Source organism: Chelonia mydas, chromosome 11 (assembly GCF_015237465.2).
Source record: "Chelonia mydas isolate rCheMyd1 chromosome 11, rCheMyd1.pri.v2, whole genome shotgun sequence".
NCBI classification, from domain to species: domain Eukaryota; kingdom Metazoa; phylum Chordata; order Testudines; family Cheloniidae; genus Chelonia; species Chelonia mydas.
This window is the reverse complement of record NC_051251.2, coordinates 65,297,686-65,312,614: the sequence shown is the minus strand read 5'-3', so window position 1 is coordinate 65,312,614 and position 14,929 is coordinate 65,297,686. Positions and strand designations below refer to the sequence as shown.

The 14,929-nt window shown below is 44.7% G+C and overlaps 1 protein-coding gene across 6 annotated transcripts in view; it reads left to right on the top strand.

Moving 5' to 3' along the window:
* The window catches only part of ERBB4 (erb-b2 receptor tyrosine kinase 4), a 971,255-nt gene that overhangs the window by 536,188 nt on the left and 420,138 nt on the right, over nucleotides 1-14,929 (top strand). For all 6 annotated transcript variants that reach the window (XM_043525750.1, XM_037912404.2, XM_043525751.1 and 3 more), the window contains exon 3: nucleotides 8,269-8,455. In XM_043525750.1, the coding sequence (XP_043381685.1) occupies nucleotides 8,269-8,455 (187 nt within the window). The remainder of the gene's footprint in view (nucleotides 1-8,268; nucleotides 8,456-14,929) is intronic.

The window sequence follows — 14,929 nt, the reverse complement described above, 5'->3', positions numbered from 1 at the left end:
GGAATGTGGGGCTCTGGACGGCAGGGCTGCAGTGAACCGCAGGCTCTGGCTGCTCTGGTGTCAAGTAATGTTTAAATAAAACTAACTGACCTGATAAATGCAAGCTCTCCATGGCTTAATAAAGAGAACAACGTACTTTGTAGGCTGGCCAGCTTACTTAGCCAGGAGTACAGCTGGGACGAAGCTGTGTCATGACAGTGGTTGTAATAATTTATTCCTCTCGCAGGGCAAGAGGAAGGAGCAGGGGTGGATTGGGATTCTCTGAGATGGCAGGTTTTGTTCTCTGGTGTGATTATGTGAACTGTATGTTAGAAATCGTTATTGTCACTATTATTATTCACTTATTTTCACTACTTCAGCCTGTTTGTTTCCTTTATGCATTCTTCTCATCTCGGCCAATGAAAATCAATAATGTTCATTTTGCTTTTTTTTATAGCCAGTGTCACTTTCGCACGCTCGTTGCTGCCGTGCCTGGGTGGTTAGCAATGCAGAGTGCGTTTACTGCTTTAAAACCAGTCATCATTGGGATTTAAAGCACAAATCATGGACATCGGATGTCTATTAGTTTGGCAAAAGATTGGTTTTACAAAATCTAATTTTAAGACATTTCTGTTTATCGTTTCCTTTTAATCTCAACGTCTGATTTATTGCCATTGAAGAACACGCTTGTGATATTACATCTTTAAAAAGATTGTGTGCAGAGAGAAGGTTGAGGACAATGGGAAATTGGTATGTGGATTAATGTACCTGATATGAGCCCTGAGGAAGGTGCTTTACCTGCAGAATCGGAGCGTATAAGGTGTAATCCACTGAGCGAGAGTAAAATGAATCTACTTTTTTCCTGAACACTTCCAGGGAATAATAGAAGATGGGGGTGGGGGGGTGGAAGCTTTTTCTCTTCCCTGCTGATCTGACCTACATATATTTGCTGTGCCTTGCCCTCTACACACTCCTGCCTTGACAAGTAAATGTGCATTATACACTATGAGTTTTCCCTTCTGCTGGCTTGTATGTGGAAGGAAAACACCAATCATTTGGGACTCATGGTTCAGAGAACACTGAAGTCTCACAGACTGAATATTAATGGGGGATGAATATTTGTCTCCTGTTAATATATCCGACTCCTATCCTTTGCCTTGACAAACATTTAAAGCTAGCTTGTAAAGAGTTAAACTTTCCACGTTCTAATAGGTTTGCTGCTTTTTTCTCCTAGAAACATGCACTCTTTCTCCTTTAAAAATAAATAAATAAAATAAACAACAAAAACCTAACAAGCCAAGTCAGAGAAGCGGCCGCCTCTGACTCTTGTCTCCTCAGAAGAGTCTTCCCATCTGCTTTTCACCACTCAAGCATCTGTTGTCATGGTTGTGTGAACATCATCCCTCCTCCCTCAACGAAGGAGGGTTTTCAGATCTTTTCATTAAAATCTATACTTTAAAAAAAAAGTCACCCGGATATAGGGAGGCAACTTCTCGTGAATGCATGTTATTGGGCTGCCAGGTTGTGTTTATTTCAGAATGAACACCACTGTGGGTAACATCAATCTGTTTCCTCTCCCATCAGATACTGATGAAGAAGATTATGCCTCATGGTTGGGAAGTAAGCATGAATAGAGCTGGCCAGGGATTTTCCATCAAAATTATTTTTTGGCTGGGAAACAGTTTCTGCAAAATCCAAATTTTCAGGGGGGAAAGGTTTTTGAATCAGGAAAATAATTAGTTTGGGGTCACTTTGATAGTGACCTGTGTCTGCCTCAGCTACTGCAATGCTTCATAGCAGTTATAGCCAAGGTGTCTCATATTCCCTTTGACCCCAGTGTGCTTACCCCTAAGGTTGAACTGGCATGGTGCTTCATGGAAGTCCCATGACTACAGTGCACCATCGGAGATGTAGTCCAGCCAGGGAGCCCACCCATAAAGGAGAACAGGGATATGAAGCAGTGTGCAGCTGTGGGGAACCAGATTGATGTTGAACGGAAAGCAGTGAATGTAGAAAGACCACCTGCTTCAGGTCATTCCTTAATTCCTTCAGTCATTCCTTTTCTATATTATGGGGACCACACAGAGAGCTGAACAGTAAGGAAATAGCCCAGCAAAATTCAGCTCCAGTTCTTATGTCCTGATACTGGACTAGCCCAGATTTTTGTGCAGCAGGGTGGTGGAGTTATGGAAAGTGTCAGCTTTGTGTGCAAGCAGTGAGAGGTTCGAGCTCCGCCTAGTCTTGGTTTGAATGGTACAAAATTCATACGACATGGTCCCTTCTGACCTTAAAAACTAGGAATCTGCATTGAAATCAATGGAAGTCTTTCTAGCAACTTCAGTCAGAGTTGGATCAGATTTTGAGCAGGCTGGTGAGAACTGCATCCAAACTGGCAACGCTTGGCCTCCTGGCTGGCGGTGTCAGCCAACGTGGTCCAGGATTGCTGGTGCACCCAGAGGTGATCTCTCCAGAACTGCCGAAGAACACTGGTGAGCCAAAAAGGGGTAAATGGCACAACCGCGACCCAAAAATACCACACCAACTGAGTGTGTAAATAAAGGAGTTCACTAACAAGTACTGTAAAACTGGTTCCTTTCAGAAGCATTGTGTGTTCCCTAACACTGTAACCCCCCCACACACACACACTGTTTAGAGCACCATGTGCAATGACTGCTAAAGGGGGGCTCTGCGCACTGCCACCACCTCAAGTGCCAGCTCTGTAGCTCCCGTTGGCTGTGGTTCTTGGCTAATGGGAGCTGCGGGGGCAGTGCCTGGGGACAGAGCAGTGCGCAGAGCTGCTTGGCTGCGCCTCCGTGTAGGAGCCAGAGAAGGGACGTGCTGCTGCTTCCGGGAGCCCCCGGAGGTAAGTGCCACCTGGAGCTTGCACCCCTGACCCACGCCTGCACCCCAACCCACGGCCCCAGCCCTGATCCCCTCCCTTCCCTCTGAACCCCTTGATCTCAGCCTGGAGCACCCTCCTGCCCCAAACCCCTCATCCCCAGCCTCTCCCCAAAGCCCACACCCCCCAGCCAGAGCCCTCACACACCCCCACACTCCAACTCCCTGCCCTGCCCCAGCCCTGATCCCCCTCCTGCCCTCCAAACGCTTTGATTCCAGCCCAGAGCACCCTCCTGCACCCCAACTCCCTCAGCCCCAGCTCCACACCAGAGCGCGCACTCCCAGCTGGGATCCTCATCCCCCCGTCCCAGCCCGGAGCCCCCACTCACACCCTGAACCCCTCATTTCTGGCCCCACCCCAGAACCCTCACCCCCAGCACAGAGCCGTACCCCCCCATCCCACACCCCAACTGCCTGCCTCAGCTCAGAGCCCCCTCCCATACTTCAAACCCCTCGGCTCTAGCCTGGAGCCCCATCCCACACCCTGAACTCCTCATTTCTGGCCCCACTCCAGAGCCGTACTCATTCCCACACCCAACCCCCTGTCTCAGCCCAGAGCCCCATGCCGTACTCCAAACCCCTCGGCTCCACCCTGCAGGCTGGAGCCCACTCCTGCACCCCAAATCCCTCACCCCCAGCCAGAGCCCTCACCCCTTCCCTCATCCCAACCCACTGCCTCAGACCGGAGCCCCCTCCCGCATCCTGAACTCCTCATTTGTGGCTGCACCTCCAGCCGGAGCCCTCACCCCTCCCGCACTCCAGACCCCTGAGCCAGCCTGGTGAAAATAAGCGAGTGATTGAGGGTGGGGAGAGCAAGTGACAGAGGGAGAGGGGGTATGGAGTGACCGGGGCGGGGCCTTGGAGAAGGGGTGGGGCCTCAGAGGAGGGGCTGGACATGGGGTGGGGCAAGGGTGTTCAGTTTTGGAGGAGTAGAAAGTTGGAAACCCTACTCTGAACACCAAAGCAGAACTTCTAAACAGTTTATCTTTGGAGCATAGTGTCCATACTGACTTTTGAACTGGTGCTGTCTGAATGTGCATTTTGAACGTCACTCAAGAAGTACGGGTGTGAAGAGCTAGCATCAGTGAATCAGCAGAACTGCAAAAATCCGCACATATGCAAGGCTAAGTTTAACAAGGAAGTAAATGAAAGCCATGCTAAATGAGGCACAATGGAAATTGCATTGCTTTAACATTGCCTTTTTTTTTATCTTTCTTTTTTTTTTTTTTTTTTGGCCAGGCAAATAGTGTGATAAGGGCCAAATCCTGGGAAAGAATGTATAGCCCAATTAAGTGAGTTATGCACTCACATGCTCTCAAAAGGCAGAAGGTTGAGAAATAGATATTTCAGCCCTGCTATCTTGTAGCTGATCTGTAACCAGGTCTCAGTGGGTATGTCTACATTGCAGTAAAACACCTGCAGCAGGCCTGTGTCAGCTGACTCAGCCTTGTGGGGCTCGGGCTGCAGAATTGCAGTGTAAATGTTCGGGCTTGGGCTTGAGCCCAGGCTCTGGGATCCTGCAAGGGCATGGGTGTTTTGCTGCAGTGTAGACTCTACCCTGTGTGCTTACAGACTGTGGGAATGATACTGAATGTGACCTGTTTCCCCTAATGACATCGAAAAGGACACATTATGAATGGGATGGAGGTATGTTCTACGTTAAATTTGTTTTGGTCACACACACACCAGTCCTGGAACAGAGGTAGTTACAAACAGCATGCAAGACAATCGCTTCTTTCAGGAATCTCAGCATGCTTCAGGGGCACTCTGACTCCAATTACAGACCAAGGCAGAGAGCGAACTCTCCTGCAGATGGCATAGCACCTGCTACACAACCTTGTGCATAACAAAACTAACAGCTGCACATCTTCCCAAGACTGAATATTGGTTCACACAATCGTCCATATTGTTTCCTAGTGTGTAACGATGCCATCTATTGACACTTGCCATAATATCTTATTATGTATGTCTATATTGAACCAACAACCAGGAAATTCACAGTGGAGATGAAAACTCTTAGCATAACTGATTTGTTTAGCGTTTTCTTGGAGTTCCTACACAAATGCGTAGCTCAAGGGCCAGCCCTATCCTCTGGCAGTGAGGGAAGGAAGCTTACTGGCGTATCTTGTATTCAGTGGTCGGACTAGAGAGGAAGGCATCTCCCACCATACATTCCCAACCCAATTCAGTTTGTGAACCAGATCCTGCTCTCGCTTGAGTCCCCAGCTAAAAGGAGCTGCTTGAAACTATCCCTCGAACCTCCAAAATAAATGTAGACGATGCAATGTTTTCTGGGCAAAAATGATTTTTAATGGAGCTGGTGAACAGTTTGAATGTTGGGTGTGGTTTTTTTTTTCATCAAAAGTGTTCATGAGAATTTTGAACTTCAGCCCAAAAATGGGGGTGGGGGGCAGGGTGGCGTTATTGTGAATGCGCTCCCCTTCCCCCATTTTTCCACCAGCCTTGGAACTCCTCTGAATTTTTTGAAATTTGGAAAAACTTAAGTGCCTTGCTGAATCACAGTGATCATCAGTCAATTTACACCTGTTGTTTGTGTGGGCTTTTCACATGGCAACAAGGAAGACATATTTTAAAAATAGGAAAATTTGGTTATAAACTTCAAAAATTGGCAGGTGTAGTTTTTCATTTTTTGAAATTGCTTTTAATTTGTCTTTTTTTTTAAAATTGACTAGATTCCAGTTGACAGTGCCCCTCTAATGCATCTCAACATTCAGTACATTCCTAGGGCATCAGCAGAGCAACTGAAGTCATAAGTATATTTTTAGTATTGTTTTAAGTTTAAAAAAACAAGCAAATGAGTGGTGGGAGAGACATGTTTTTTCAGGAAATTTCTGTTTGAAGCAAAATAAACTTCTGAGATTTTGTAAACCGAACTGTCCTGTTGAAATTGAAAACCCTAATTGAATTGAAAACCAAGACGTATCTTGAAATTCATAGAATATCAGGGTTGGAAGGGACCTCAGGAGGTCACCTAGTCCAACCCCCTGCTTAAAGCAGGTCCAGTTTTTGCCCCAGATCCCTAAATGGCCCCCTCAAGGATTGAACTCACAACCCTAGATTTAGCAGGCTAATGCTCAGACCACTGAGCTATCCCTCCCCTCTTTCATGCCTGAAAGTCTTCTAATGATAATGAAGCTAGGGTCCCAGGATATAAAACAACTCTGCATAGCGCTATTGTACTATACATAGGCTTGGAAGGATTAGATCTCTATTGGTAAAGGTTGGCAAACATCCATTTCACCATACAAACACAAACTGATGACAAAAATATTTACACATAGGCAAGTAAAGAAAAATGCTCCCTGTGAACTTGGAGTCAAAATCCAGGGATTTAGACTTTTGAATTAGGCTTGTTACAAATGGACTAGCGAATGAACAATAAACAGGAATAATTCCTCACTTTAAGGATCTTTGCTCTGTATATTTTGACATGGGATGTTGACAGTTTTAATGGTTTATAAAGCTTTAACTTTTTGAATTCAATGTCTACTGTCATTAAATAATTGACTTCCCCATAATGTCATGCAGCTATGAAAACTGAGATCCATAAAAACAGAAAAATGCTTAAAAATAAACATGGATGATATCAATTGAAATTAAAAAAAAAATCAAAATTCTGCCAAGCTTAAACACCTCCCAACATAGCGAAATTCATTGGGTTATCAAATTCCTGTGATGACCCCGTGATCTGTTTGGATGCTGAACAGATTTTGAAATTGCTCCAGAGCCTTTTTAATAACTTCACTTGCAATATAAGGATCTGACTTTAATGGGATAATATTAGGCCAGAATATGCAAAGCATATAACCCACCCTTATGTGATAGTCCGGTAGCCAACATTACATCTCTTGACTATTACATATTTATTATTTTTATAAAGTTAATTAAAACATTTGTGCTCCATCGGGCATAAAAATAGGGCAACTGCTCCTTGATACATTGGGAACTGAAAATGTCCGAGTCCCACAAATCTATGTTGCTTTTCTTTATAATGGTAAATGTTTGATTGTATACATATCATTATTAACACACATTTTTATTAGGGTAGTGACTGGAGGCTCTATTCAGGAACTGGCCCCATTGAACAGAATTGTATGTGTGCGCATTGTTTTAGGCAGGGACTGTCTAATACTGTGTGCAGTTTAAGACTCTGATCTTGCAAAGAAATGTGCACATCCATAGCGTCAAGCATGTAAGTAGCCCCTTGATTTCAATCACTTAAAGTTAAGCTTATGCAGAAGTCTTTGCATGATTGGAGTCTAAATAGACATGATAGCTAAACAGTAACTGACAGACAACGTGTAAGGGATTCAGCAAGTAACTCCACGCAGATGAACCCCTGTGCCACTCGAAGCCCTGCTGAAGTCTGCAGAGCTCTGTGCAAGTGTAGAGATGCTCCCATTCAAAGCTGCTTGCCCAGCTGGGACCAATTAGAACTGGTTGAAATGTTTTGAACAGAGTTGGGGATGATTTTTGGTCAAACGGCCTATTTAATTGGTCTACCTTTTTTGTCTTTGGGGGGGCTGGGGCAGTTGTGCCTTTTTTTAAGAATGTTTTTTAAACCAAAATGTTCTCAAATGTGATCAAAGTGGTCATTAACATTTTTCATTTGATTCAAGCCATGTTTTCAGTCAACCAAACGTTTGGTAACTCATTTTGATAACAGTTTTGACAATGTTTTTGATTAAAAAGTTGGGGGGTGGAGCCAGATAAAATGGGTCCATTTCGAACACTTCAAATGGGAAAAAAAAGTTTATTTTTTTTCAAAAATCGGTCTCACTTAGTTAAAAGTGCAAACTTGTGGTGTTTTGTTTAACTCCTCCAAACCAATTCTCTTGTCCCTTTCCCTCTCCTATGCACAGATGTCCCAACCATCTCTTCTGCCAAAATTCACTCCCATTAACCTGCCAATCCCAGAAATAGCTTCTTTTCCTATACAAAAAGCTATTTGTGCTGACACGTGTGTGTTCTCTCATTTCTGGTACATACACAGTGCTACCTGGATTTATGGGACAACACAGCTGCAGAACCAGATTCTAATCTCAGATATGAAATGTACCACCACATATTTCAACAAGAAAGTACCCCTTAAAATATCAAACTTGAATGCATACACAATAATGCAGGTTTCAGAAAGCACCTTGTCACTGACATTAGGTGCTGGCTCTTGATTTCTGCTGTTCAAACCAGCATCAGTGTCTATATTTAAACATTTATTTTACAAGTTATTATACATCATTTGTTTTCAGCTGAGCAACTGAAATCTCAGTTGTGGCGTAGTAGCGTTGGCCAACGCTGTGGAAATCATAAACATTTAATCAATTAAAAGGGAAATATTTCTAACATGGATGTTGCTTCTGTCTCTTTCAGTCTATCCGAGAAGTCACGGGATATGTCCTGGTAGCATTGAATCAGTTTGAGTACCTCCCGTTAGAGAACCTACGCATCATTCGTGGGACAAAACTCTACGAGGACCGATATGCCTTGGAGATATTTCTTAACTACAGAAAGGATGGTAATTTTGGACTCAGGGAACTTGGCCTGAAGAACTTGACTGGTAAGGAAAACACCTATAAATAACTGATTGGTCATGGTGGCAGCTGAGCTTGCTGAATATTTATACAGATGCACTTGGATACTAGCATTCTAGAGGGGCCATATGTGTACCTAGATAGATAGGCATGTTGAAAATTTTATGTAGTTAAAAGATTTATAGATTTGTCTAATCTAGTTCCCTTTTGGGTGCCTAGAGTGGTAGCCATCTTAGTCTGTATCAGCAAAAACAATGAGGAGTCCTTGTGGCACCTTAGAGGCTAACAAATTTATTTGGGCATAGGCTTTTGTGGGCTAAAACCCACTTCATCAGATGCATGGAGTCAGAGGTGAAAGAAGCCAGTGCACCGTACTGGGGTAGCCCGGCTTCCCCAGGGGGCAATTTAAAGGGCCTGGGGCTCCCAGCAGGTGGCTGGAGCCCCAGGCCCTTTAAATTGCCTCCAGACCCCCTCTGCTAGAGCCCTGGGGTAGCAGCTGCGGGGCTCCGGTGGCTATTTAAAGGGCCTGGGGCTACCCTGCTTCTACTGCCCCGGCCCTTTAAATAGTTGCCGGAGCCCCGCTGCTGCTACTCCAGGGCTCCGGGAGCTATTTAAAAGGACTGGGGTGCTAGAAGCAGGGGAGCTGCAGGCCCTTTAAATAGCCCCTGGAGCCCCCGCCACCCCAGGGCTCTGGGGGCTATTTAAAGGGCCTGGGCTCTGGCTTCCTCTGCCACCCTGGTCCTTTAAATAGCCGCTGGAGCCCCACCGCTTCCCCAGGGCTCCGGCAGCTAATTAAAGGACTGGAGCAGTACAAGCAGGGGAGCCTCGGGCCCTTTAAATAGCCCCTGGAGCCCCGGGCTGCTGCTGCTACCCCGGTGGGGGAGGGGGAGGAGGAGGGGGTCACTTACCTTACAGGGTGGACTGGGGCTGGCTCTGACCCCCTCAGCCCCACCCCTTCTGCCCGAGGCCCCGCCCCTTCCGGGGGCCAGAGCTGGCCCCAGTGTACCGGTAAGTCACTCGACTTATTTTCACCCCTGCATGGAGTGGAACATACAGTAGGGAGGTATAAATACACAGAATATGAAAAGATGGGAGATGCCTTACCAAGTAGGGGGGTCAGTGCTAACAAGCCAATTCAATTGAGGTTGAAGTAGGCTATTCTCATCAGTTGACAAAAAGGGGTGGAAATCACTTTTGTGGTGCTAATGAGGCCAATGTAAACAAAGTGGCCCATTTTTGAACAGTTGACAAGAAGATGTGAGTATCTGCATGGGGAAATTAGTTTTTGTAGTTACCCATCCACTCCCAGTCTTTATTCAGGCCTAATTTGAGGGTGTCCAGTTTGCAAATTAATTCCAGTTCTGCAGTTTCTCTTTGGAGTCTATTTTTGAAGTTTTTTTGTTGAAGAATTGCCACTTTTAAGTCTGTTATTGAGTGTCCAGAGAGATTGAAGTGTTCTCCTACTGGTTTTTGAATGTTAAATTCCTGATGTCAAATTTGTGTCCATTTATTCTTTTGCATAGAGATTCTTTTGGTTCTGATCCAATATCTTGTGATTTCACAATCCAAAGGATGTCACTGACTAGAAGGAATGGTCCAAATTATAGTATTGGCTAGAAGGAATTAACCTGGAAGGAAAGGTTCAATGGCTGGAAATGTAGATATGAAACAGGCTTCAAAAAGCAGGGCCAGATTTTCAGCCAGTTTACAGTGTAGACATACCCTAAGTTACATGAAGCTACAGACGATCTGGATGAACATCCTATATCAGAAGGGTCGGAAGAATCCTAGGACTGGAGAGAAAGGAATGGTAAATTGGGAGGTGGGGAATAGGAGAAAAGTAGATGTAGGGTTTCGGGGACTAAGAGAAGCACTCAGACATCAGAGTGATGGGCATAATAGAGAAAAGAGAGAACTCAATCAAAGCCATTATCTGGTTGATGAGATGAGTAATGCCACAGTTGCATACCAGCCCACTCTGGCAGGGACATCATTGCTGAAAAGATGTGTGCATTGTATACGATCTGATACTGGGGCTCAGAAGCCAGTTACTGTCTACGTTTCAAGGCTACCCTCTGCAGAGGTATTGGCACCACAAAGGGAGCCCAGTTACTTAAAAGGTGGGTTGTTAAGCTCTGTCTGCCCTCATTTAGAACCTAATGCTGCCTGGTATTACAAATGAACTCTGATTGTTTTCTCTCTAGGAGCTATTGATAGGACTGCAGTGATATTTCGGGTTGTTTTTTTTTTAAATATTTTAACGCGTCAGATTCTCTTTTGTAGCTAGAAAACATATTCTGTTAGCAGTAAATCATAGCAAGTTACAGATTACTAGGGTGCTGATGGCATACCTCCACAGGTGGAAAGTAACTATTTTTTCTGTCTCAAGCTTTGCAGTGCACCCAAGGTAGTGCACTCTTGTGTAAACCACAACATGCTTTAGTTCTTGTGTGTGTCTATAGTTGCCCGAAATAGGTCGCTTTGAGGATAATGCAGAACAGGGTGATAAGGGAGGGGGAAGTCGCAGATCATGGGAGGAAATGTCCCAAGGGCCCAAGTGACTTAGGAGCGTAACTTCCAGTTTCAGAAGTGACTGAGGCTCCTAGGAACTTAAGCATGATTCAAAGTAAAAGTTTTCCGAAGTGCCTTAGGCCCAGATTTGTAAAGCTATTTAGGCATTGGTGAGTTCAGCATTGCAGTGCCTAGCAGATTTAGGAGCCTAAATGTTTCCCAAAGGATTTAGGCACTTGAGTCTAAATTCCATCAATGCCGAGCACAGCAATGTTTATATAGCTTCAAAAATCTGAGCCTAAGTGATTTATGCTCATAAGTCTTTTGGGAAAAAAAAGTTACCCATGTTTCCAGAATGCCACTGTAGTTCAGTATGAGGATATAGCAGATAATATAACAACAATGGGGACATTTATAAAGACATAAAGAAGACTGATTTGACCTAGCAATTCACAAAAGCATCTGCTTATTTCAAGCATGGCTGTAAAATTCAGCTAGACATTAACAAAAGAGAACTATTGGCACCCATGTCAACTGTGTTATACAACAACAAAATAGAAATGCCTAAACTCAGTTCAGAAAGGTTGAGCTACACCTTTGTGTACTGAGGGCCAAACTTCAAATCCAGTTGGGGTTACAGTCTGTGGTCTGCATTTAGCCACTAGCGGAGAGATTCCATGTCACAAAGCCACCAGAGTGTGGTATAAAATGATCACCGTTGATAACCTCTCCTCAGGAGGTACCAACGATAAATAAGGTGGCTTTGAATGAACTCTCTAGACAAGTTTGTACAGCAGCTACCTGCATTCGTTATATGCTAAGCAGGGTTACCAATCTGACTGTCAATCTCAGACACCAAAGTCCAGACCCTGAGTGGTCGTCAATGGTCACAGCTCTGTTGAGCTAGGCTAATCTGCACCACCTCAGGATGATATGGCCCCACAGTCACCAATTAAAAAAAGAAAATGGGCCATAGTGCCAATTCTGAAGACATTTTTGCATCAAGAAATCTGCCCCAGAAGCAATAAATAATGGATAACTGACCATCATAAAGCCACTACTGTGCATATGGCTTTGAAACATAACTTTGTGAAAGTTCATCTGCTCTTTCAAAAATATTTCTGCTTCACACAAGCTGGAGTTGAAAGAGAAGTGAAAGCATTAGCGAGAGTAAAGGAAATGCTTTAGGTAAAGTAAGTGGAGAGGGAGAGCTAGCGCTATATTTTGGTTGGATACTACCAAACAGTTGTATTTTAGCCATAGCTCTCACTGTTTCCAGGGCATATGCCAGGCTAAAATACAACTGTTGGGTAGTATCCACCCAAACATAGCAGTCCTGATCACTATTGGGGTAAACTGGTGCAGCTCTGTTGACTTCAGGGCAGCTATGCCAATTTACACTGTAACCTGACTTAAGAACACACCTTGTGTTTTTATTTTGCACTGTAGACATACTCTTAGACTAAAGAGCATTCATAACAGACGGTAGAGGGCTTGGGTTTTTTTAGCACTTAGCCATGGCTCTGCTGGCTCGTAGGGTGAAACAGCTGCCGTTTTAAGTTCCCAGCTCAGGATTTCATTCCTGAACCAGCTGTCATGCTCCAGTTCACTGTTTGTTTGACTCAGAGACATCCCTTGTAAAGGCCACTTTTATATGACTGGCACAGCATCAAACCTATGCAGTAAATAATTTCATTTTCCTTTCTTTCAAGTAAGCCTCATAACACCACTCTTAGCTCAGCCTCCGGCACTTTCTTATTATTGAGTATTGGTGATTGCGTCCACGTCCTCTGACTTAGGTTTCTACAAACCCTCTCTTGGAATTTGTTGCTCAAGATGTGTCATTGTCTCTAGGAAGAAAAGTGGCTAGCACCATTAACTTTTAGCCTTGTAGCAACTTGCATGGAATTTGGAGGGACGAGCATAGGTTGCAGGCGGGAAGAATTTGGAGGAGGCACCAGGAGGTCGGTCTAGGTGATGCTAGCTGCGGTTGCATCATCTCCGTAAATAGTTCTCTTAATAAACAGCTAGTTTAGTTTTACAAGCATGGAGTCCTTTCATGTTATTACCCAGGACGTGGTATGTGAAATAAGCCTAGCCTCCTCTGAGTGCTTAAAAACAGTTTCCTGGGGCTGAAGATGGACTTTTGCATACTTCCAGATAATCAAAATACTGTCTAGAGAGCACATGGCCCATTGCCGTTTGGAATCCTGCTGATGCATTGGCTATCTTTTCTCTTAACCTGCTTCATACTGTAAATCCTATCTCCAGAGCATGCTAATATTTAACCCACGTGTGCTAACATCTTCAGCACAATTTAAGAATACCTACTATTCTTCCAAGCTGTGCAAAACTAACCTGGGGTTGTGGAGGTGGATGACATTACACCTTTCAGGGTTGGATTAGCTCTGAACTTACATCTATGTGGGGTGAAAGTAAGATAAAATACTTATCGGTACAGGGGCCCTGCTCCGGGCCCCCAGAAGGGGTGGGGCATGGCCTTGGGCAGAAGGAGCAGGGCTGGGGTGGTCAGCCTCCCCCAGCCAGCCCTTCCATGCTGCCCAGCCCGTGCCGCCTGGGGCTCCGGCCGCTGCCATGGCAGCAGCGGCGGCCGGGAACCCTGGGCTCTCTTAAATCGCCGGGCCCCGGGGCAGCTGCCCCTTTTGCCCGCCCCGTTGGTGGCCCGGGGGGGTGGGGAGGGCGCAAAGGGGGATCAATGTTCAAGCGCTGCCACAACAGTGCTTCAACATCGGCTGTGTATGGGCCAGTTCTTACCAGTACGCCGTACCGGCCCACTTTCACCTCTGTGTCTACGTATCCCAGCAGCTCCATATCAAAGTCAGAAACAATCATCGTAACCCCAGTCCTGTATTTAATTTAAGATGAAATTATCCCTACTAGTGCCAGTTCCTGCAGCTTCTGCTTCATTGCAGACTTCAGCAGATTAAACCTTGCACGGTACAATTATTGCAGCTAATTAAAGCCTGGGTGTAACCCTCTGAACGACATGAAAACCTGGTGAAGCGCTCTTTATTGGATTTTTGCCCTGTGCAAACAGTTAAGGCATCTTTGTTCTGTTTGTACAGTGCCTACCTCAGTGGGGTCCTGGTCTGTGAATGAGGTTCCTAGATGTTACTCATCATATAACTGCTGAGGATGGTTCCACCTTTAGTGACAGATGTGGACTCAAGCTTCACAGTCCCATTCTTTCCACTAGTGCATGAATGCCCCCAGCAGACTTTGAAGCTGTGTTCTCAGTCCTGTACGAGATACACATGCAAACACAGGCCCCTGCCTTTAGTAACCGAAGGCACTGCTCCCTCCTTTTAGTGTGGCCACAGACTGAAACCAAGTCCCATGACTGAATCCCTTTCCCACATACAAAGACAACATTTTAGATTTTTCTCACCAAGTATTGTGTTCTTTTCAGTATGTTGTCAACAGCTGTGTTTTTATTGTCAGTTCTGTGTCAAGAGCTATTTCATATTTGAACTTAACTTCGAGTGTTTTGGGTTTTGTACCTTATCTGCTATATTCAAATGATACATACAAATGCTCTGTTATATTCTACATTTATACCTCACAAAGGGCTCAATTCCACCATCACTTGACACTTAAAGTTTCCATTTACCTCAGCGGCAGTTCTGTCTGTGAAATGACAGTAGGATCAGTTCCTAGAAATTTGAAGCTGTTCCAGAAATCTGGGCTATAAAAACATATTTCTCACATTGGAATATAAAAATGTAATCACACACCTCTGAAATCTACAGTCAATTATTCCACATATGCATCAAAAGCAAGCAGATGTTATACTAACAAACTGGCTGCTGCCATCTCAGCTGGGCTCCACTTACAACCTTCATAATCTCCGCCAGGTACCCTTAAAATAAAATGCAAGTTTAAAATATTGAACATATTATACAGTGTGGTATTAACAGGACACACTATGTGTAGACCAAGACTATGCCTTCTCCTTCCATTCATTGGGA